The 23,634-nt window shown below is 41.4% G+C and overlaps 1 protein-coding gene across 1 annotated transcript in view; it reads left to right on the top strand.

Moving 5' to 3' along the window:
• Positions 1 to 23,634, top strand: part of LOC104624852 (contactin-associated protein-like 5) — a gene marked incomplete at its 5' end in the record, with an annotated part of 125,196 nt that overhangs the window by 55,672 nt on the left and 45,890 nt on the right. Inside the window, 4 exons of the mRNA XM_010292356.1 lie at positions 3,557 to 3,704; positions 12,787 to 12,990; positions 15,414 to 15,598; positions 19,015 to 19,158. Of these exons, the coding sequence (XP_010290658.1) occupies positions 3,557 to 3,704; positions 12,787 to 12,990; positions 15,414 to 15,598; positions 19,015 to 19,158 (681 nt within the window). The remainder of the gene's footprint in view (positions 1 to 3,556; positions 3,705 to 12,786; positions 12,991 to 15,413; positions 15,599 to 19,014; positions 19,159 to 23,634) is intronic.

Below are 23,634 nucleotides of genomic sequence, written 5' to 3'. Positions count from 1 at the left end.
GAAAGAAGATGAGGGAGATCCTCCTGTTGAGTCACGAGGTTCAGAGTGGACCCCCTTGCTTTCGAAACTCCTTCTCAGAGAAGTGTAGGTGCGGCTGAATCCACTCCTAGTCCCAGACTTGGTCAATGGTTTATATCTAAAGCGATTAAGGGCAGGGATCTTGGTGTGATGATTTAACATATGATTTTTTGTTTTGCATAACTTTAGAATGGCAGCAATATAATGTGGAATATCAGCAATTTAAAATTCATTAACGCTATCAAGGTAAACCACAATATTAAATTACATAACTTTCTAACAAAGCTTAATAAGACAATTTAGTTAAAGACTTAATGAAGTTCTCAAATTACACATATATACACACAGATAGATACAGCTATATAAAGGTATACCTGTTAAAAATTCCCCTCGAGTTCAGTGAAATATTCCTGTTGAATGCCTTTGCGTATCTGAGTGGGCAAGGGTTGAGTTTGAAGGAGTGGGGGTTTCATCCCAGGTCCTGGTGATGGTCTTTGGCAACGGTCCTCCTAACTTCACAAACTTGAGAGTTCGCGAGCTCTGAGACGCGTCGCACTGGGAGGGGGGTGCTGGTTGCAGCCCACTGAGGTCCAGGAGAGCTCAAAGGGCCTCACTTGGACCCGCCATTACAAGGTCGCGAGATGATTGACTTTAGGCATCAGTGAACTTCTGTCCTGGCCACAATCCAGACCGGTAATTTCTCAAGTCTCCAGTAACGCTGGTACTGGTTATTCCAGGGCTGTCAAGAGATGATTAGTTATTCCCATTCTTGTTCCCTGCCCTGTCCAGGCAACTGCATTCCTGGTACGGTCTGTGCCATTCCCTACTGCAGCTATGCAAGAGTGCTTGGTACGGTCGAGGGGCTCTCAACCACCAAACTATTTGCACAAAGGCCAGCAACTGATGAGAGTTCCTAAGGTCATAGAGTGGCCCGGGAGCAAGGGTGGGAGGAGGAAATGCACCACCACAGCTGTTTAGCAGAGTTCTATTTGCAAATAACCCCATTCCCATTAGTTTGTAATTACAAGGGGAGATTTCTAGAGATGCTGTGACTTTTGACTTGGTCTTTTTCCCAGAATGTTTTCTTTTTAATATAAACCAAAAAATTATTACCTCGTGGGCCTGTGATGCAATGTGCAGTACTGACAGCCTTGTGTATGAGAGGATTATGAGAAAAAAAACAACGCAGACCTCTGTTTCACAGTATTGATATATTAAGGTGTACTTTTTCTTTTGTCTCTTAATTTTCACCTTTCGCTTGCATTCTAGTCACTGTGTTTTAAGCTTTTCTTCATAATTGGGTGAACTGGAAACTCTGTTCTCCCTCTTTTTTTTTTCTTTCTTCTTTCTTTTTTATCTTATGAAAGGTGAGATTTTGACATCATCACAGGATTCCAAGAGGATGAGCTTTCTAACCAAAAAGGAAACAACACTCCCCTTTATCCGTCTCATATATATGCACAAGTCCCTTAATAAAAATGAGAGTGCTACCACAGCTCTGACTGAGACTTGCTCTCTGCTGACAGTTTCATTACTGATAACAACAAGTTATTTTCACTTGAAATCTAAGGAAAAAACCTCTGAAATACTCTCTGCTGGAACTTGTGTTTGGCTCCTGTCTGGAAAGCAATATGAGTAAGCCCAGGATATCTTGAAGTGCTACTTGTGGCACTCGAAACATCTCATGGGCAAGGCCGCTGAACTGCTGTATGTGGTTAACTTTGAGTTAAGATCAACAAGAATCCCCATCCAAAAACTTTTTGTTATATAATGTAACTGAATTTGTGAGAGGTTTGATAACCATCACATACTACCGTAGAAGACAAGATCTTGTGCATAAAACATTCAGAATAAGAGATGCAGGATAAGCAAAGCCAAATTATGTACCTGTTTCAGCCTGATAAGCTCCTAATAAAAATAATTTTACGTATCACATGTTTTGAAGGGTCATTCCTCACTTCTCTTAGGTAACTGGGGTTTTGAGAGATCGTTTCAGTAAAATTGTTCATCTTCACAAGCAAGCAATACCAGCAATGAAATGGCCTTGCAAAGCATGTTTTAAGAATAGAGTTATATGCTGTCTTTTGCACCCGTGACTGGGTGGAAAATAAGGCTTATTAAATATAAAGGAACTTTCCCAGCATAGACTTTTTAAGGTGAAATGAAAAAGGCATGCTATGGTTTCAAAGTATTGCGCCTTAGAAATGTTCAAGGATATTTTTTGTTGAATATAGTTCTAATAAAACCATAACATGCTGGGCATAGTAAAACAAGAACACACGGAATTTGAACTTTTACACCGTTTTTAACAACATTTGGGAAAAAAGTTGGAATGCTTGTATTTCAGTAAAAATTGAAAAAAAGGACTAAATAGCAGCTGTTTAAAAGTGGAGAAAAACCCTCAGTTTTTTTTAACACGTCCTTTGGCCATCAGGAATGAATTGTAGGTTTATTTTACTGGGGTTATTCCAATTTGTGCTTGCGGTTGCATTGCATAGATGAATGGTGCCAGCTTTTGAACTGCAGAAGCATTTAAAACTGGTACGACTTCTTGTGATGAAATTTTATACTTACAAAGTGAAGGTGGTCTTACAAATACGGCCTTCCTGTGAGGTTTTTTAGGTTTCTTTTGTGTGAGTTTTGTCTTCGGTTTTCATGTTTTACAAAACTGTTAGCTTCAAATTTAAGTCCTAGCTGAGTTACTCAAATGTTCTGAAGATAGCAGGAAGTCTGTGATATTCCTAGCCCAATATTACAGAGTAAGTGTGTAAAGATGAATTAAAAAAGCTTCAGGCAGGATCAGAGCTTGGATGCTTAAGGTTTGTCTTTGAAATCCTACAGTCATTCTTCATCTATGAGAAAAGTTCCTCTTGTTGAGTGATAATTCTGAGTAGAGCCATTAATGTTGGCTTGCAGTTGAAGGCAATTAATTAAATAGGCAAGAAAAGTTATATTATTATTGTTTGCAAGCTTTAACTCTCCTGGTGCAAATACAGGTGAAATGCTGACTCTCCTGTGTACTGACTCAGGCTTTCGTCTCTTCCTGCGTCTTGCTTGAGTTTTCTGTGGCAGATGTAGATGTACACCTTCCTGTTCCGTTTCCCAGGCTCTGGCCAACCTCAGTGCCTTGTGACCATCGTTTTCTACTACCCAAAATGCACCAAAGTCTAAACTGGGACCCATACTTCACTGCACTGAAGGGACACTGGGTTTGTTAGGCGCCAATGGAGTATTGTGCACAGGAAATTCTGCGTTTGCAGGAATTATGCAGCATCTTCTGTGACATCCCCATCAACAACCTGCTTTTGTAACTCCCTGTATACGTCCTCCCATTCCACTGAGGTGCGCTGCTCTCTCCCTCCTTTCCCCCCATGAGAGACACAGCACTTAGAAGAAAACTTGACAATCAATTTAAATAATTGTGAGTAATTTACTAAGCTGAGAATCAGGAGGAAGGGTGGCAGTTCACAGCCTTGATCAGAGTGCTGCATTCACCTCTCGGTGCTAAACGTCTCACCAAGGCTCTCCGTCCTTCCAGGTTTTCACAGGGAACAGCAACGCTGACAGTGTGGTTCACCACAAATTTCTGCACTCCGTGAAAGCCCGCTTCTTGCGCTTCGTCCCTCTGAAGTGGAATGTCGGTGGGCGGATAGGACTGCGAGTTGAGGTCTTCGGCTGCTCCTACAGTAAGTGGCTACATCTTAACTCACGTTTTTCTCACAGAGCTTTTTGTTGATGCTGTCAGTACTGTGGGAAGGGTCCAGCACAAGTTTTATGAGTTAAAATGTAATGTGAAATACACAGGCATAGTTTATATTTTCAGTAGCTGTCATTGCCTTTCTACCCAGGGCTGTGCTGGCCCATCTCATTCAGCTGGTGAAGCTTTCAGAGCCCACCACAGAGCGATTTGCTGCTGCTTGCAAGCGCAAGGGAGTCAGATGCTGCCAAACCTCCCGCCCTGCTGGAAGGCACAGAGCTGCTTGGGATCTTTTGTAGGACTTTATTTAGGAATGATAACACCTTTTCCTTAAATAGTTAATTTTTGTTTTTAAGGCAAGTTCACTAGTTATTGAGGGAAGTGCTGCAGATTGTGCAGCTAGTGTACTTCTATCCGAGGACTTTATAGCTCCAGAGAGCAGAGAACTCATCTGCTGCTGCAATTGCTTTTGCATGAGTGTTTTTTTGACATTCTTCATAACATGTGGTGATGATCCTCTAAGACCTGGTCTGCAGTACTTTGTCACTTGGGCTTTGGAGCAGCCTATAAACATTATTGCCTTGGGGCATTTCGGCCACCGAGTTATCTCGGTGTACTGCTGCAGAGGAATGTCCTCTCACCGCAGAAGAGTGCAAACATAAAGAGAAAGGACCAGTGTTGCTCCCTCGCACGAAACAGAAACAAGTCCACAAATGAGGAAACAGAAGTCCGGTATTTGTTTCTCAGGTGGCTGTGGTTTTATTTCTGAAATGGTCAAATGTGTCTCAACATGCTGCTGGAGACAGGTGAGATTGTGCTGGGGAGAGTTCAGGGGATTGACAGCATTTTACCAGTAAGCTCGATGTGTTGTGACACAAGTCACCATCATGTGACACTATTGTACTTGTACATCTCCCCATTTAGATCAGGTCCTCATCTGCTCATGCCGGGTGCAGAAAAGGTGTTGTAAGGTAATAAATGGAAAAACTCTTATTTGGGAGGCTTCTTAAATTCACCTGAGCAGAATCAAAAAGCAAACTGTTTTTAACCTTTTTGATTCATGCAATCCCTTTGAAGAGAGACACAGCTCCAGGATTCTTGGTGTCCTCAACGCTAAACTCGGGTATCAGGACTGATTCATATGGTTTCAGAGGAAGATCCTTGTTATGGTCTCTCTGTAGATCTGTGTGTAGATGCTGCTTCTCCACCTACTTTGCTCAGGCACTGTGGACTGTCATTCATTTAAGCACAGGCCTGCAACAGCCTGGTCTGGATGAATAGTCGCCAGGGCAAGAGAACTTTTCCATTCCTACCAGTGGACCTGGAAACTGAAACCTACAAATGAAAACCAACTGCCCTTGATGTCATCACTCCAAAGCAACTATCTCATCTGTTTTCAAAGAGCTTTCTTCTGTTAATGATGACCAATCCTCTGCAGTGAAGAATATAGTCCGAACAGATGTGCAGCAAACATAACTGTAACTGAAGGTTAAAACTTTTGTAGTTTGAGTGTGTCCTGGTACTACTCCATGTGAAATACTGCATGGGCACTACTTTAATGTCAGATTGTGGTTGTATCTTCTATGATATGAAGAAGACTTCAGAGTCACTTGCAGGTTGAGTTCCCTTGCGCTGGTATCATCGAAGTCTTCATCTTTGTCCTGTACCCTGCAGGTACAGGAAATAAAAATGGTTGTGCAGAATTAAAGTATCAGATTGAAGCAAGCCAGAAAAGAAATAAAAGGATTCATAAAAGTTTTAGAGTGTTGAAATATTCACTCCATTTATATAATTGTGCTATTCGCATTTCTCTCCGGCAAATTGCATATGCCAAGCAATACCTGTCTATAAGTTTTGCTTATAGAATCAGAATGAATTGGGTTGGAAGGGACATTAAAAATCATCTAGTTCCAACACCCCTGCCATGGGCAGGGACACCTTCCACTAGACCAGGTTGCTCAAAGCCCCATCCAGCCTGACCTTGAACACTTCCCGGGTTGGGCCATCCACAACTTCTCTGGGCAACCTGTTCCAGTACCTCACCACCCTCATAGTGAAGAATTTCTTCCTTATACCTAATCTAAATCTCTACCTTCTTTCAGTTTAAACCATTACGCCTTGTCCTGTCACTACAGGCCCTGCTAAGAAGTCTGTCCCCATCTTTCTCATAGGCCCCTTTCAGGTACTGGAAGGCTGCTATAAGGTCTCCCCAGAGCCTTGTCTTTTCTAGGCTGAACAACATCAACTCTCTCAGCCTGTCTTTGTAGGAGAGGTGCTCCAGCCCTCTGATCATCTTCTGGACTTGCTCCAACAGGTCCATGTCCTTCTTATGTTGGGGGCCCCAGAACTGGACACAGTACTCCAGGTGTGATCTCACCAGAGCAGAGTGGAGGGGAGAATCACCTCCCTTGACATGCTGGTCATGCTTCTTTTGATGCAGTTCAGGATATGGTTGGCCTTCTGGGCTGCAAATGCACATTACCAGGTCATGTTTGAGCTTCTCATCAACCAACAGCCCCAGGTCCTTCTCCTCAGGGCTGCTCTCAATCCATTCTCTACCTAGCCTGTATTTGTGTTTGGGATTGCCCTGACCCATGTGCAGGACTTTGCACTTGGCCTTGTTGAACTTCATGAGGTTTACATGGGCCCACCTCTCAAGCCTGTCAAGGTCCCTCTGGATAGGATCCCGTCCCTCAAGCGTGTTGACAGTTTCACAGTCTTGGCTACTCCTAACCAGACACTCTGGCACTGTACAAAAGGTGTTTGATCATTTATAAAATGTCATCTTTACTGTCATACTGACAGAATATCTGCAGCAGATCCTGAGCTGGTGTACTCCTACAAAACTGCATTTTGTAATGTTTGACAGTGTAGACATTCATCTACCATGTTCAATTCTGGCACAAGAAATATATTAATAATTTTAAAAGAATTTTAAAAAATGATAAAAAAGTCACTAGAAGACAAGCTCTTGCACAAGCAAGGAAGGAAACAGAGCTAGAAGAAGAACAAATATCCCGAACGTGCACCATCTCTAAGAGATGACCCTTCACACAAGGGTCTGTGTGTATACTTTCATGAAAGAAGGGATGCAAGACTGGGTGTAGGAACAACGTTGCAGTCACCTACCTGTACCAAAGGTTTCAGCTGATACAAATTAATCTGTAAAAACTGAATTCCCAATTATGCCAAATCCTCTTTATGATATTGGAGTGACTTAAAGGTTTCTCTAGGTAAACAAACCCAGAGTATTGCATCTTAAGTCCAGTGAAGTTGAAGAAAGGATTTCCACCGGCATTGTAGCTTTGGATCCAGTCCTGAAGTAGAACATAAAAAGAGAACATGTGCATGTGGAACACAGATGAACCACATCCTGCACGGAAGTGCATGTGTGACTGCAGAGTCATTTCTGCCTCTTAGCCTGCTTGTAGAAGAAGGTTGAAATTCAGATGATGCTGGACTGCTGGCTGTCCATTCCACCTTTCAGGCAAATGTTGCCTCAGAAGCACGGCACCTGATCTGAAAACAGAGTTGCTTTATATTGATATCTGGGACAGAAAACTGCGAAATTAAAATTTTCATTTACAGGCAAGTTGGAAGTCCTTTTTGAATGAGTGGCAACCTTCATTGGTTGGCTGAAACAAAAGTTTGGGATGCTGACAGCTCAGGCCATCTGAATTTCATGTGCTGTTGCACATCTGTTAAAACCCTGGGACCACAGCCAACCTACAACTGAGCACCTCGCTGTGATACACCAGGGCATGCAAAGTAGCCTGTGCTTCCTTGGATGGTCTCTGCTCACATCGGCTCTGTTTTAACCTTGCATATTGGAGCAGAAGATGACAGCTGTAGGAGAGGTTTATGGCTTCGTTGCTGCTTAAGCACTTTTGTGATGGCAGAGCGAGGTGAATGTGACACTCGTGCTAGTGCAAGGCTCTGACCTCCCGTTTTTGGAGTATGACTGTCCTGTGCTGCATACTCTTCTGAAGAGGTCCCAGGAACACAACCTTGTGCTAAGTTTTGGCAAATGCAGCTTTCAATGATGACTGTTTAGTAGAGGGCATGTGGAAGACATCAGGTCCTGTATGTCACCAAACACAGGACACAGTAACAAAAAATACCGAAGAATCACATTAAAGATTAAGCTCTATGTGCAGTAGATGCCAAAGTGGCTAAATTAACGTGTGAGTGCACTGTGCTGCTGACTGGCACTCACTGGTATTTATTACTCCTGCTAGAAGTAATTTACTGTTATGAATTTATCCACAAAATTCTCTGTCAAACAAGAGAGCTTTCTTCTTTCTTTTTTTTTTCTCTTTTATTTTTTCTTTTATTTTTTTCTTTCTACCCTCTAATTGGCTGCCAGTTGACATTGTTTCTTTGGAACATAAAAACATGGTTTTAATAGCAAAGCTCTTTCAGACATGTGAGTGTGCTTGACCCTGTCCTGTACAGATTGAAGTTCCTGTGCAACAAAGCACTCCAAGGCCATCAAACGAGCTGGAATTCACAGATGAGACATGCTAATTGTTGTTTACTTTCTTACCCAGAAAGTATGTATTTAAATGAATATTAATTACATTTATTTGAAATTCCCACAAAGATTCCATCTCACATCCTCAAAATAGGTGCTGAAATAGTAATGAATTGATCTTGATCTGAAAATACATGTTGACGTTTCTTGTTCAAAAAAGGATTTGTGATGAGTTAAATGGAAATTTCCATGCAGAAGTATGTGTAAACCCTCGCTGTCCCTTTGCAGCGGTAGCTCCAGAGGCAGTTTGATTGTAACGGATAACCAGAGCTGCGACAGACAAGGTGTTCAGACAAATGGCAAATCGATTGCTTTGGATGCGAGGAGCGGTGAGAGGGGAATGGGTATATCTTTATACTTGGGAAAAGTCTTGTTAGCTTAGCACCAGAGAAAAATCTGCTGACACAATTGCTTTTGTAGGATAAGATTTATAGCTGCATTGAAGATGCTGATCGTATTCTATAACTGGTTAATAGTCCAAAATGCATCAGCAGAATCAGGTGGATATGCAGTTAACAGGCTGGGAAACCACAGGAGAAACAATGATAGGGTGTGAGACAGGGTATCCTCTGCTTTCGAGAGCAGAGTTCGTCATTCGCAGTTCGGAACTGTGATTTCTCATCTTTTGCTATCATTGCTTCAGGGAATATGATCTGATACTCTACTTTTTGATTAAATGATACTTTTACTGGATTTTTTTCTGTCTCTTTTTTTTTTTTCTTTTTTCCCCACCTTGCTCCATCCTCTCCTTTGTGTTCCTATGAGATAGAAAAGTTACGCATTGCAGAGAACCACTTAATGTCTGATTGGCATCGCCCAGTAGTGTTTGTAACCAACTGCGTAAGATACATACCCGAATGATTGCTTACCAAGGGGCAAACAGATCTGTGATACGGATAAAGCTGCCTAGCAGAACAGTCACCTCTGAGGTGCTCATCCACATTCATCCCTTGGATTGCATGTCTGAGAGGGGTATGGAGAGGGAAGTCAGGTTGCTTCAGACTCACTCAAGCCGGTAAGGCGTGACTGGCCAGGAGAGACATGTGTTCAGACCAGGAACAGTTCTCCTCCCTCCTGCAGGGAGTTAAAGCTTCTGCTCATTGATGCAAGTGCAAGACCAAAAGTTCCTGTCTCAAATTGCAACTGTTTGTAGAGGATATTTCTGTATTTTGCAATAACTTCGCCAAGTAGGTGTTTACTTTTTCCAAAATCACTAGGAGAACCATCTTTGTAAGAATCAATGTGTATCCCTTCTGCTGCCAGGAGCAGATTGCTGCACAAGTGAACTCCACGCTCTCACATTGCCCCCAGCCCGGCTCCTCTCAGCATAGCTGGTGCCACAGGTTGAGCCCTGTGGTCACATGCTTCTTTTTTTTTTTCTTTTTTTTTTTTTTTTTTAAATGCTGAATTATCCTAACCTGGTAATCTGCCTTCAATTGCCTGTGTTTCTACCAAAGTGCCTTTGATGTTTGGATCTGTGTTGGGAAAGGAAATTCAAATGGAATAACATAACCAGGACCACTGGGACCAGAAACTCTACTGAATTTCAGAAAAGTATGATGAATCATTTCTATTTCTATTTTATGGGAACTTCTTCACCTGTGAGCAGAAGTATATATGTATTTACAGCAGAGGCATCTGTTTGAATTGTGGGTTGGAGGAGAGTAACACGAAAGAAGCGTCTTTTGTCTGATCTCACTTTTGATGAGTTTTGTCGCCTTGTTGATGAAAACAGTGTAGAAAAGTACCCAAACTGAGTAAGGTCTATCTTCAGTGTGCATAACTAAACCAGCAGGCAGTGTAGAATGAAACCACATGTTGTGTTTTAATATGTTATTCCTACAGGTTTTCTGATACTTAACAACATCTCACCACATGTTGTGTTTTAATATGTTATTCCTAGGTTTTCTGATACTTAACAACATCTTTGATCTTTGTTCTCTCGCTGCAAGTGTATTATGGATGTACATGGACTCTAAATAAACACTAAACAAACAAGCAGGTTTTCTGGAGTGACTGTATTAGAATTGTGCTGTATCTTTAAATCTTTAACACAAAGCCAACAGTTTGTTTTCATGCAAACTGCCACTAATGACTTTTGGCTGCCAGTGTTAGCATTTATTTGACATCTTCCCATTTAATTCAGGGCTGTTTATTGGCCAGTGTACTCTCCCCCGATAATTAGTGAAGCAGAACTTTTCAGAAACAGTTTTGCCTCTGTGTTATGCTCCGTAAATGTCAGTGTTAGAGCTGTTCTAGAATTTGTGTGTTATGCTGTGGCTTAGTGGGGAGTTAAGAACAAGGACTCAGGTGTGAATTCAGACTAGTTGAAGGCTTGGATCTGAAGAGGGAGGAAAAAGGGCTGCTATTATGGCAGCATTGAATCAGTGCTTTTTTACAGTATCTTTGTTTTTTTGAGAGCAAGGAGGAAAATCAACTTTAAATGCAAGATGCACTGGAAACCAAAGACTGTAACTTCTTTATAAGCTATTTCCTAATTTTTCCTGTGTTAAAATGAAATCATTTTTATGATATACTTGTGATTTACTTTTAAAAAAATTGAAGTCTTTAATGTAGCTAGGGGAAATTAATAAGAACTAAACTATGAATTTAATTCTTTTTATACAAACTGGCAGTCAAGTTGTCAATAGAGAGAAATCAGCAATTCTGCAGGAGCTGTTTCTAAACACCTAATTCAGAAGTAAAAAACAGTAAAAGCAGATGGCATGAATACTTGTATTCATGATACTTCCTAAACTAGCAACTGTTCCACATATGATGATAAACAGCTGTAATAATTCTGACATCATAAATAAGAAGTTGGTCTCAGTTTATTCTGGAGTGAATTTTTCCCAGGGTTTAATTTCTTTGTGTATTTATTCTCCTAGGAAAAAATCAGTTGTCTACTGATTTGGAATGGAATCAGTTTTGGAGTGGCAGAAGTTCACATCAGATTTAAATTTTGAGCTCTTACAAATTCAAGTTTGTAAGCGTGCACCAAACTTCTGTACAAACTGTCATACTGACATGCAGAAGTTATTGATGGTAGTTTCCATGGTAAGAAATCATTAACAAGTCTTTTATTTTCTGAATTTATAGTAGTTTTTAATTGCAAACCTCTTTAAATCTTGGTCCACTTTAAAATGAAAAGAAAAAAAACCAAACAAGACAAAACCCCTATTATTTCTGTTTTTAAAGAGGAACAAGTGAAACTTAACATTAACGCTCAAAAGGACAGAATATCTCTCAAGGGAGCCTAGATGACTTAAATCACCAACTTTAACCACAATACAGTTGCTAACCTGGAAGTCTTGATTGTTTTGCATATGGACCTTTCAGTTATTTTTTGAAAGAAAATGGAAAACTGATTGCTTTGGATTATCATTAAAACATGTGGTTTGCAAAGATAGTCTATGCTTTTTCTTCTTGGTTACTGCGAAGGTATTCTTTGTCTTCATGCATGTATCTCAGTAGTTATGTAGCTTAGTAAACCTTTGTTCAGATTCTTCATCGTCTGGTGTTCTTAATTTTTAATATTTTTCTTAACAATGAGAAATACCAATTGTCAGATTTATTATTTACAAGTAGATATTTTATCCATAATTTGTGCCAAATTGCATTTGTATTTGGAATTGAATTTACATATGTCAGCCACATATTTGCATACAATACATTAGTTAAAAGTATTTAAAGCTACCTGAAATCTTATGGTTATATGTGTATTTAAAAAGTTTATTAAAAATACATTTTGCTTAAAATACCACTTTATAAAGCAAAAAGAGTACTGCAGGCTGCTGCTGCCAAGGGAAATATTAATTGCAATTGAAGAATTGAAAGCTTGTTTCTCATCACAGTGATTGCATTTTAGACGCTGGCTGAAGGGGAAAATATCTTTCTAATAGGATTTTCAAAGGTGTATAATCAGGTTAGATGCCTGGTTCCCATGAAATCCCTTCAAAAGCTTTTTGAATTGATATTTGACTATTCCTGCCAGCCTAGTTGATTTGCATGCAGAAATATGGTTGATAAATGCCCATCACAAACAAGCAGCGAAACCTCAGAGGGTAAGATGATGCAAAGGTGGATGCAGGCATGGCTGACACGCAGAAACAGCTCAACAGATGCTTGTGAAGCTACAAAAAGTGGAGTGAGAACTGGAGTGTTCCAAGTAATGAATAACATCCTGGGTGTGTTTATGAGACAAACAGCAAATGTGGCAATGGATGCTGTGGATATCTGAATATTATGGAAGGCACCTGTCTTGTTCTAAAAAGTAGAGTGAGAAAGCCATCTTGCATGAGAGAGAGGAGGACAAGTGCGGAGGAGTTCTGCTTTTATCCTATTGTTCCCTTTCCCCAGACAGAGGGAGAGGATTGGAAATGGGTAAAGTGTGGTTGCCCAGATGCCATATACGGCCTGTGGATGTATGCTTATGAGAATACCTGTCTCCAAGCGATATTAGAAAAGATCCTGAAAAAATATGGTCCCTCTCCCGATGCTGCCCCTCCTCTTCATTTTGCCATCTTCTTTCCCCCAGAGTCAGATATTGCAGACTTCGATGGCAGAAGTTCACTCCTCTACAGGTTCAATCAGAAGCTTATGAGCACATTCAAAGATGTGGTTTCCTTGAAGTTCAAGAGCATGCAGGGGGATGGAGTCTTATTCCATGGAGAAGGACAGCGTGGAGACTACATTACCTTGGAACTGCAGAAAGGGAAGCTCTCCTTGCACCTCAACCTGGGTAAGGGTAATTAGGCTTATTAGTTCACATATTACTGTAACAAGGATTGTCTTGGTTTACTTTTATAAATCTGTTGTTTATATTAGGCAGTATCTAGAAACTCCAGCTGAGACCAACAAAACATGCTGTGTGCCTCACCTCATAGCTTAAATATTGTTCAGAGAAGGTGGGAGGGGAATTAGAAGAGAATAGACTTGACTGGTGTCATGCAGGACATTAGAGCTGAGCCAAGAAGAAACCTTGGCTCTTGTAACTAGTGCTGACCAAGGCTGAGCTGCAAAATGACTATTTTTGAAGATTTGACCTTTGCTTGATGATGCTTCCAAGCAGTGATTTTTAAAAAATATTCCATTTCTTCCCCTTACTCCTTTTTTATTTTTATTGTCTATATTTTTAAGAACAGCATTCCCAGTAAGTTTGGTTTATAGTGCAAAAGGTTTATTTTTGGTTTGTGTCTTATTTTTTCCATTCTGTGACCAGAACTGAGCTGACAACACAGAATTTAAATGAAAACATTCGGGTCAAAACATTGTGCACACTGGTATTGCTTTGCTTCTGAAGATGGTTTTAGCTGAAAACTGTGAATATCTGGCACGCCATCACTGTGTGATCATGTTGGGTCAGAGAGAGGAGATGAAAGGCTGGCTTAACTTCTTTCTGCAGAAGGGTGCTTGCTTTTTCCTGGTGAATACACTAAAGCACTTGATAGTGGCAGGAGCTGCTCTAGCAGGAGTGATCATACACCTTCCTCCAGCCTTATTGCAAAACCTGTATTAGCTTCGTCTGTGGGTGACCCATGGAACTGGCCACAGCAGTCCCTGCTGACTCATGTTTTGCACACTGAGGGGTTTGAGTTGGGCAGAAGCTTCCACGCCTGCATTGCTGTACTTTTGATCAGCACAGGAGCTGCACTTACCCTGTTTGGGTATTGAGCTTTTTCAGACTTGGGTCTGAAAGCCTCAGTGGCCCATCCAGATGGAAAGCTGAAACAAAACCTGTCCCTCTGTTAACCATGAGGGTGTGGGCAAGGAGGGGAGGGAATTAAGGTCCAAGTAGTTCACTGCCACTCTTAATCTTAATAACTTTGATGAATAAAGTAATGTGAGACGTTTGCAGTTCATGTACATGGTGCTTAGATTGCCAAGGCTGTTCGTAATAAAAATGGGAGATGTGGCATCTAGTAATGTATGGTGTTAGTAGGGGCCATATCAAAATAGCAATTCCAGGACAGTTTAAGAGGTTTGTCTAGAGCAGATAAAACAGGCAACAGTGCAGTATCTCAGTCCCCTGTTTATGACTTGGGGAATTAAAAGAAATCATAAACTAGTGGGAGCAAACTGAAGGTACTAAAACAGAATTTGTAGATAATTTTTGCTGTGTTTTTCCCCTTGTGCTTAATTGTGTTTGCTTTAAAAGTCAGTAACAATTTTCCATAGCTCTTGGATTTCATTTTTACATAAGCTTTTAATTGTTTAGTTTCCAACTAGTTAGTTCCGTCTTTCTCTTTATTTCATCAAAGAGTAGAAATGAGAATGCAGAATTTTTCGGATTTGGTATTTGGATGTTACTTGGACCAAGTGGCTACATCCCAAGCCTCTGAATGTGGGATTCTTTGTCTCCATAGATTTGTCCTCCTCTTACAAATGTTTCATACTAGGATAAGAATGTAGTATAGTTAAATGTATTATGTTACTTCTTGCAGAGGACACGCTGTTGTGAATGCATAGTCTGAGAGAAAAGGTTTTTTTTTCTTTCAGCCACACACTCCCTTTAAATGAGAGGCTCTGAAGTGTTCAGACATGTAGTCAGCTGGAAAACAGGAGAGTGCTTGAAATCACCAGGATTAAAGCCTAAATACTTTTATGACTCTTGATCCAGACTTTTGGAGACCTACACCAGGTTTAAGAATCTTTTTGAGCTGAACAAAACATTTGCATTCGTGTTGCTTCAGACTTGTGGATTTTTTCCTCTGAAAATGAACAGATGCAATTTTCTTGTTAAAACACAAAAAGCACATAGTTGAAACTGAAGTGTCAGGAGTGATCTGTTAATGGGAATAGACAGGAGATTTTTGTGCAACCTGAAGGGAACTCTTAAAACACCAGGTCTTCCAATGCATAGCAGAACCAAGGGCATAGGCAGAGCAGCAATCCCCTGCGTGCTGCAATGTGTGAGTGCAGCATCAGGAAAACCTCCTGGTTTATCGCAAGGATTTCAGGGAAAGAAAATGTATGCATGTGTGTATATACACGTATACGAATAAAAGGCCCAAAGAATCAAAGGCTTTGTCAAGGGTCTGTTTCTGATGGGCAGAGTCCAGTTTGCACCTAGGAGCATTGCTCTGTGCTCCCCTTGAGTTCCCATGCTTCAGTTAAGGACCTAGAGGTAACTCTGGTGTCTTCTGCCTGTCTCTGCCCCTCCAGGGGACTCCAACCTGCACTTCAGTAACAGCCACACGTCTGTCACCCTGGGCAGCCTCCTGGATGACCAGCACTGGCACTCGGTTCTCATAGAGCGCTTCAACAAGCAAGTGAACTTCACGGTAGACAAGCACACCCAGCATTTCCGAACGAAGGGGGATTCAGATCACTTGGATATTGATTATGAGGTGTGTGAAACCCTTTAGGTTATAACCTGGGAGAGGAGGCTGAGTTGGTATAAAATGAATGTGGTGGAAAACAACCACCCTATGAGCTGTTTCTTACTGGCAAAGATCTTTTTATTTGATATTTCCTTCCCAGAGAGCTCCTTTCATGGTTAACAAACATAGACTATCAGTGCAACTCTACATAGGACAGCCTCAGAAAATGGCTAGTCTCTGGGCAAATATGCATTGGATTATGCTTGCACTTCAAAATATGTCAGACTTTGAGCTAAACTAAAAGGTATAACCTGGGTTCTAGCTAAATCTTCAGGGAGCAACCGCACATACCTGTAGGGAGAGGTGCTTGTGTCATCATGTCCACTATGATTTTAATGTGCACCATCCCGGCATCTGATTGTTGTTGACCATGGGAATACCAGCTCAGAGTTGTCCCTCTGTCCATCCACCACCTCCTTGGATACAGCTCTCCACGTGGAGATGAGAAGGTAAAGACCATTGTTTTCCCACTAGGAATGGAAGATCCTGAGCATGGCTGTTGAGACAGCTAGTTCTGACCCAGGTCCCTTGACATCTGGGGTTGTGATGCTGACCATCTTGGTCTAGGGACCCAGAGCAGCTCAGCCAAGGAAGGACTGAGCAGAGAAAACATCCTGCCTGCCCATAAAACCTGAGGCTGGTGTGCTCCCCTGTGATGAGGCCAAGGTGTGGCAGAGTGCAGTTTATATCACTCTAGGAGTTCAGTGATTATGGCTGATAGTCATTAAAAAAAAACTTAAAAAACCTTTTATGTCATCATATGTATATGCAAGGCAGTTCCTCATCTCTTCCTCTCACCAATGCACACCTGCGTGCAAGTTACCCATGTTCATTTTTATCCCCATGCACTTGTCTACTAAGTCTTGCTAGCCCACAAGGCACAGGGTTGTCCTTGCACAGTCAGAGCCTTCACCATCTCTGGATGCATTGAGCTGGCGTGGTTCACTGCTTAAGAGACCACAAGTTTCCCCTCTGCACTTCGCATTACTTTCTCTAGAAAGGATCAATTCCCAGGGCACCCAAGGGACAAAAGCAGACGGCTTGTCAGTGGCAGGTGCCTGCTCTCTGCTCTTCTTGTGTTCCAGCTGAGTTTCCCTTCTTTGCATTTCACAGAGCAGGGTGGAGAGAGTGGTACCTGTCCCCTGACACTGTTCAGAATTCTTCTGTACCAAATCATGAGCACATTTAATAGGGAAGTAAGAGAAAGGTCTCAACCTATTGGGCAGGGAGATTCTGGAACAGCTTCAGGCTGAACTAGCAAAGGCCTAAGCTGTAACTGCTATTGAGGTCACAGAATCATTAAGGTTGGAAAAGACCTTTAAGATCAAGTCCAACCATCAACCCCACACCACCATGCCCACTAAACCATGTCCTGAAGTGCCACATCCACACGTTTTTTAACACTTCTAGTGATGGTGACTCCACCACCTCTCTGGGCAGCCTGTTCTAATGAAGCTGGATGAAAGATGAAGTTGAGAAAAGCCAAACGATTGAGTCATCAGCTTTGCTGATTTCAAAATAGATAAAATTCCTTGCTTCCTGCTACAAGACTGATGCCAATTAGGGAAAACAGGCTCCAATGTAATTTGCAGAACTTTTTTTCCTGAAGTTCCAAAACAGAGGATATAGCAGAGAAGATCTTCAGCTGGTGTAAATCAGCATCACAACTGACCTCTGTGACGCTCAGTCCTGGCCCCTGGTGCTTAGTTTTTCACACAGTGTGGTTTCTTTCTTTTTGCAGTGAGACAATCTTCAAGTCAAACATTACAGCCATACAGTCTACTGAAACTTTATCTCAGTGCACTTTGGGGATTAAAGGCCTTACTGAGGGTAATAAAACCATTAGTTTGGTAATTAAAATTATTACCAATCACAAAGGAAAGTGTTTTCTTAATAAAGCAGTGGCATAATTGATATTGATTGTTCTTCTGGTTTTGAAACCCAGTACAGAGTCCCTAAGCAGGAGACTTAGAGAATAGAACAAGAAAGAAGGAAAGTCTGGTGTTTTGAGGAATAACTAATGATTCTCACTGGAAAAAAACATTACTACCTCATAAGCCCTCATGCCAGTAACAAACCTACAAGTGATGTAAAGTAGCAGTCTGTTTACTCTATTTCTCTGAAGTGATCAATTAATACAGCTGAGGTGCAAGTTCATTAAGGACTTTTTTTTCAAAGAAGAGCTTTCAAGTTTATCCGGGGAAGTTTAGTTTCCATATGTATCCCAGCTTGTCAGGTGGAGTGGGAGGAAAAATGACCCCTAAATCTTCCTTTATTTTTGTAATAATGAGATGAGGCAAGCCATTAGGAGTAGTGCTGGAGGAATAAGGCTGACCAGGTTCCAGGAGCCGTCAGCATGTCAGCAGTGCATGCCCTTGCTGCAGTGGATGCAGCAGGGTTGCAGCCCAGCTCCCGATGCGCCAGAAGCACCGTGAAGGGTGGTGGCTGCAGGATCCCCACCTGCAGCCTACATCACTCTTGGCGCTGATGGCTGTGAAGGGAAAAATGAATAAAAACCCAGCAGTACCACCAATAAGACTTTGCCAAAAAGGCTCACGAATCTAACTAGAAGTAAGCTTTGTCATCTGAAAAATGAAAACGGGGTTATCAGAAGTTTTTCTGGGTTGTGGGGTTTGATTTTTGTTTTTCTTATCTTTTTTTTTTTTTTCTTTTTCCTTCCCCCTTAGGAATCTGACATAATTGTGCTCCAAGGATTTTGGACACTTTATTTTCCCAGGGCTTTTAGCCCTCCAGATAAGTGATGAGTTGTAATCCGCACAGTAGTAACGTCTTTCAGTATTTAGACAACAGTACAATACAAGTTTTGTTTAAATGTGTAACCTGCAGAACTTCTCCATTACATTGCTGGGTCACAAATACCGTGTACGAGTACTGCAAAGACCAAACCACAGCAGAATTTAGGGAAAACGATTGCAAGGTGCAAAGAGGGTACCTTGCGTGTGTGATACTACCCTCCACTGGCTGAAACCAGAACTGTGGAGATACATGCTTGGTGGAAAGGGGCGACTCCAGATCGCAGGAAAACCCAGTGCTCTGTGGACAGAAAGAGTTTATTCCCCCATTGCTCGGTGGTTCCTGGTCACCGTGGTCTGCTGCTGGGTGAGGGTCTCCTGGCCCATGGGGGCTGTGGGCTGGAGAGTGTTTCAGCATTGCCTTACACGTGGGGTGTTCCTGGGTGGGAGGCTGGTGATCCCAGGTTGATGAAGTGGTGTGTTGAGCAGCCAGGCCCCACTGGTGCTCCAGGATGATGCTGTTAACGTGGCTCGGTTCTTAGATACTGTCCCGACTGGCTGCATGGAGTGGGGCTCTGCTCTCTTGCTTTTGGGGTGATAACTAAATATTGTTCTTATTCTTTCCAAAAGCTCAGTTTTGGAGGGATTCCTGTCCCAGGGAAACCAGGAACCTTTCAGAGGAAAAATTTCCACGGGTGCATTGAGAACCTTTATTACAACGGAGTCAATATAATTGACCTAGCAAAAAGGCGCAAACCTCAGATCTATACTGTGGTAAGAGACAATAATGTCTGCTTTTCTTCTTTACTTCCATGCTGTTGGTGCTGCTGGCTGCACGTAATGAATGGAGTTCAGATTTAAATAGCTATGGGTATAATTAGCTTGTTAAAATGATATTGCTGAGGTGAACACCAGCCAGAGCTGATTGCTGTGGTGAGAGTTACTGAAAGACATACGGAAATTAATAGATTTCTCTGACTTTCCAGGTGTATTAGAATTTGGAGAAACTTTTTAATTCGTTTTCCAAGATTAAAATACATCTTTTTGATGGCATGATGGAAGTCATAGACGCTTTTTTTTCTGGTTGACTCAGATAAAATCTCATTTTCTGAACCAATCCCCATTACTTGTGGAGTACAGTAGTAGCAAAATTTTGTTGATATTATATAGAAGAATTAATGTTTGTTTTATTATTGGAAATATTTTTCTTCGTGCTGCCCCTTAAATTCAGTGTATTGGCAGTTCTGAGAACCATTGATGTAGTACCTAGTGTCTCTAAATGTGGGATGGTAGAGGTAAAGCAAAAGGAACTATGCTTTATCCAGCCTGCTAACATGAAACTTAAATGTAACTTCACAGCTAATAATGTCCAACATTACAGATATATTTAAATATATCATGAGCAAAATAAGGAACATTTTTTTGTAAGAAGCAGGCCCATGCAGCCTTGAGAAGTTGTAAATAATTCAACTCTTTGTTTAGCTTGTGCATCACTCCTGCACCATGCTTTGATATCTGCCTTTTGGCTAATAGTGTGCCTTTGGAAAACATGGAGGTGAAACAGCTTCTGGATCTCATGGCATCTTCTTCTTTGTATTGATGTATATAAACACACTGAAGTTGCAGCAAAGCAAGCCAGAAGACCACAAGAAGGCCTCCTTTTCCCCACTTTTCATGCCTAGAGCAAGGCTGACTGCACAGAGAAATGGAAAGGTGACGGGTGAGAAGTCCTGCATTTTGTGGCTGGCAGTCAAGACTGCCTCCAGGATGCTCCCCTATCTGGGACTCAGGGACTTTGCTTTAATAACCTCAAGTTTGATTGCTCTGACTCAGGACTCTAAGGCACAAATCTTATGAACTGTGTTAAATTGCTCTTCCCCTCAGTTTACTTTTTAAGGGACGGACAGAACCCTGACCTCCTCCTTAGGTCATTAAACAGCTGGTTATTTTGCCAGCTGGGTAATAGGAAGGGCTTCCTAAAGGGGTAAAGAAAAACTTTGTAATGCGCTTTTTCTCCGAAGGGTATTGTCTGGGTATTACATGGCCCTAAGCAATTAAACTCTGTTATCACAATACTTGATTCAGCCAATGCTAGATTGAAGGTATAGGAATCCTGCTCCTTTTGTCAAATTAAAGTAGAGGGTATGGGCCCCAAAACTTGTCTCCCTCACAGAAGTAATGATTTTAATGCAGTAGTTTTCAAAGGCTGGCCGCTGTACTGCGTTTTGTAAGATTTATGAGCTGCGGTGTGCTACGTCTGTGACACTTGTGTATGCAAAGTACACAGAAAGGTTGTCACGCTCACAGCTCCTCATAATCTTAGATGAACATCCTTCTATAGGAAACGGCCCCTGTAAAGTCCGCTGTCTTCCAACACCCTTTCCATCACAGCCATTTATCTTCTCTAGCAACTCTCAGGCACTTCCAGGTTTCATAGGCTGATCTCCCTCTCCCATCTTCCTGCTCTTCCCCTCTCCTTAGCAATTTACTTACTCAAATTAAAAGAACTTGTTCATCCTAAATGTAGTCTTTTGCCTACCAGACATCCTCTGCACTGAATGCTTTTACTCAAAGGTACGTTGAGGTTTTCAAGCAGCGATCCATATCCCCAGGGAGCTGCAAGCTTCTCTGCTTCTTGTCTTTGCAGTTACTAGGGTTGTCTGGAGTGGAACTGTGATGAAAGGAACAGCACAGAAGAATAGTGAAGTATAGCAGGGAGTTGGAATCACACTTCTTTCCACAACGTGTTGCATACTTGTGTTCCCCTCCCCCCAGCTGGAGATAACCAGAGGTGGTTCTGCATTGTTAGTCCCCAGAACACCTTCGTCTCCTAACAAAAGATACTTGAGGACAAACTGGACAGTTTGGGATTAGAAAGCCATTAACGCTCAGAGACATTAGTTTTTCTCTCCCAAACAGAGGCAGACTTCAACACTCAGTCTCTGCTTCATTCTCTGTGCCTTGGTGAACGTTGACACAGTCAGTGAGCCCAACTTGTGGGTTTTCATACTCATCAACTTTGGCTTTTTTTACTGTTGACATCTTTCACACAAGCAGGAGAACGATACATCAGCTTTGGAGGTATAGATTTCCTCTTATGAAGTAGTTCCTCATCCTTATAAATAATGGTCCCGAATCAGCTGCAGTTAAAGCCAGAGGACGAAACTACAGGTTGTCAATAACAGAGTGCCGTACTGCGTATTGTACTCTTGGGTGGCGGCTGTGATTATCATTCCACCTGTTCTTTTCTGTAACTCATTTGCAGTTGTCAGACTTGCAATAAATCCCCTTGAGAAAACATCTCAAGATAACGAGGCAGCCTGTCTCTTTGAACTGGAACTTGCCTTCAGAATTCCATTTTTATATTGCCTGATACTTAACCTCTCTACACGGTAGCCCTATCTATTTGGACAGGCTATCTATCATCTCTCTGGGGTTTCTGCTGTCCCTGATGGCATGTTGTGGGTTTTTTTGGTTGTAATTTTTTTTTTTTCCTCCTCTAGGTTGTTGAGTGTGGCAAAATGATAGGATAGCTTTTATTTCCTCTTCTAAGCGATAACTGGTTTTAATTGCAAGAGGTTATGAGAAGTCAAATTTCTGTAATTACCACTGTGATGGTCGTAGGGCTCTGGACCCTTGGGAAACCTCTGCAAATAATAATGTAAAGATCTGCCCTATTTACTAGCTATCTTCTCAGCACAAAAGAAGTGCAGACTGCCCGTTACGAGAAATTGCACAGCAGTTACTCGGGCTTCCTGGGCAAGTAGTTAGGGGCAGGAAAACACACTAGTAGGAGCTGCATTTACAAGAAACAGAAGAGGAATTGTCTTTCACAGAAGGATATTTGAGCTATTGATATCTAGCATGGTAAAGTCCTCGTTCTTGTATTAACAAGTTTACAAGTCTTAACAAGTTATATGTAACAACATACACTTTACAAGTGTACGTAGATGGCAGGAGGAGATGGGACAAGTTCTAGGAAGAGAAATCCATTAAGCATTACTAAATATGTCTGGCTGAGGGAATAGTCAAAAGAAAAATAGCTATAGGATCCTGAAAATAGCTGTAGTATCCTGTCCACCAGTGTTTACCTACTGCTAGGTTCAGGTTGCACCTTTAGAAACTGCTCTAATGTGACCTGTGGCCAGGGTCTTAAGTTTTTCATGTGTCACTGATTTGTGATGCCAAAATAAGAAGCTGTCTAGCTGAAGAAAAGAAACAAAGAGGTCATGAAAAGATGCAGTGTTTGATCTTCTCAATGTCCCACCCTATGTATTCCCTGAAATTAATGAAAACCCTATCCCCCTTTCCTTTCCGTTGCCTTTGGATAGTTAGGAATTGGAGTTGTATTTTTATTTAGCAGAGCAAACCCTGCACTGACTTGAGAGGAGTGCAGGATATTTGTAAGGCAGATACTGTCAGCACTCAGATATGCTTGAATTTCTGTGTCAGCTTGCCATGTTGAATCTGGGAGTGACAATTCAGCACAGCAAGGGATGTGGTGACATGTGAATGCATCACTGGAGTGCCTCGGGGAAATAACCAATTGCCAGCATCAAAGAGCAAGGAAAGATACCTAGTGACAGGAGAATGTAAACTAATAATTCATTCCCTTTATAGAGAATCCAAACATGCTATTTTATTAAGCTGATTTGAGATACCTTTGTCTTGAGATGAATTTACTTGTCTACGCATGTCTCGTTCTACCAAAGTGCTATTGCAAGTGCTGATGTATCTGTGAGTATCAGGTTGGTGATTTGTGAAGGCCCCTACTAGGGTTTGGAGAACCAGGAGCTAGATATAACTATTTTTATTTTATTTTATTTTATTTTATTTTATTTTATTTTATTTTATTTTATTTTATTTTTCATTCATTTTTGCACTGCTATCAGACTATAGGAATCACAAATAAAAAATGCTGGAACAATTTAGTGACATTTTTCATAATTTCCTATAGGACTAAGTTGAATGTAGTTAAAAAAAAAAGATTTTTCCAATTATTTAATGAAAGCACGAGTCAGGCATGCGCATTAAAAAGACAACTGAATTTGCTGTTCTTTAGATAAGACAGGTGAACTCAGATTTGAGAAATATTTGGTTCCTGTAAAAATAGCTTTTTATCATTCCTTCTATGTTCTCGTCTGCTCTCTGGGTCTTCCAATAAGTCTTCTTCACATCCTACCTGCAGTGTGGAATAGTAAGAGAGTCTACATAAATAGTATTCATTTTGAGGTCCCATTTTATTTTTGC

This window comes from Phaethon lepturus, unplaced genomic scaffold (assembly GCF_000687285.1).
Source record: "Phaethon lepturus isolate BGI_N335 unplaced genomic scaffold, ASM68728v1 scaffold15640, whole genome shotgun sequence".
NCBI lineage: Eukaryota > Metazoa > Chordata > Aves > Phaethontiformes > Phaethontidae > Phaethon > Phaethon lepturus.
Note: the sequence above shows the minus strand (reverse complement) of the source record. Positions and strands in the feature narration are given on the sequence as shown.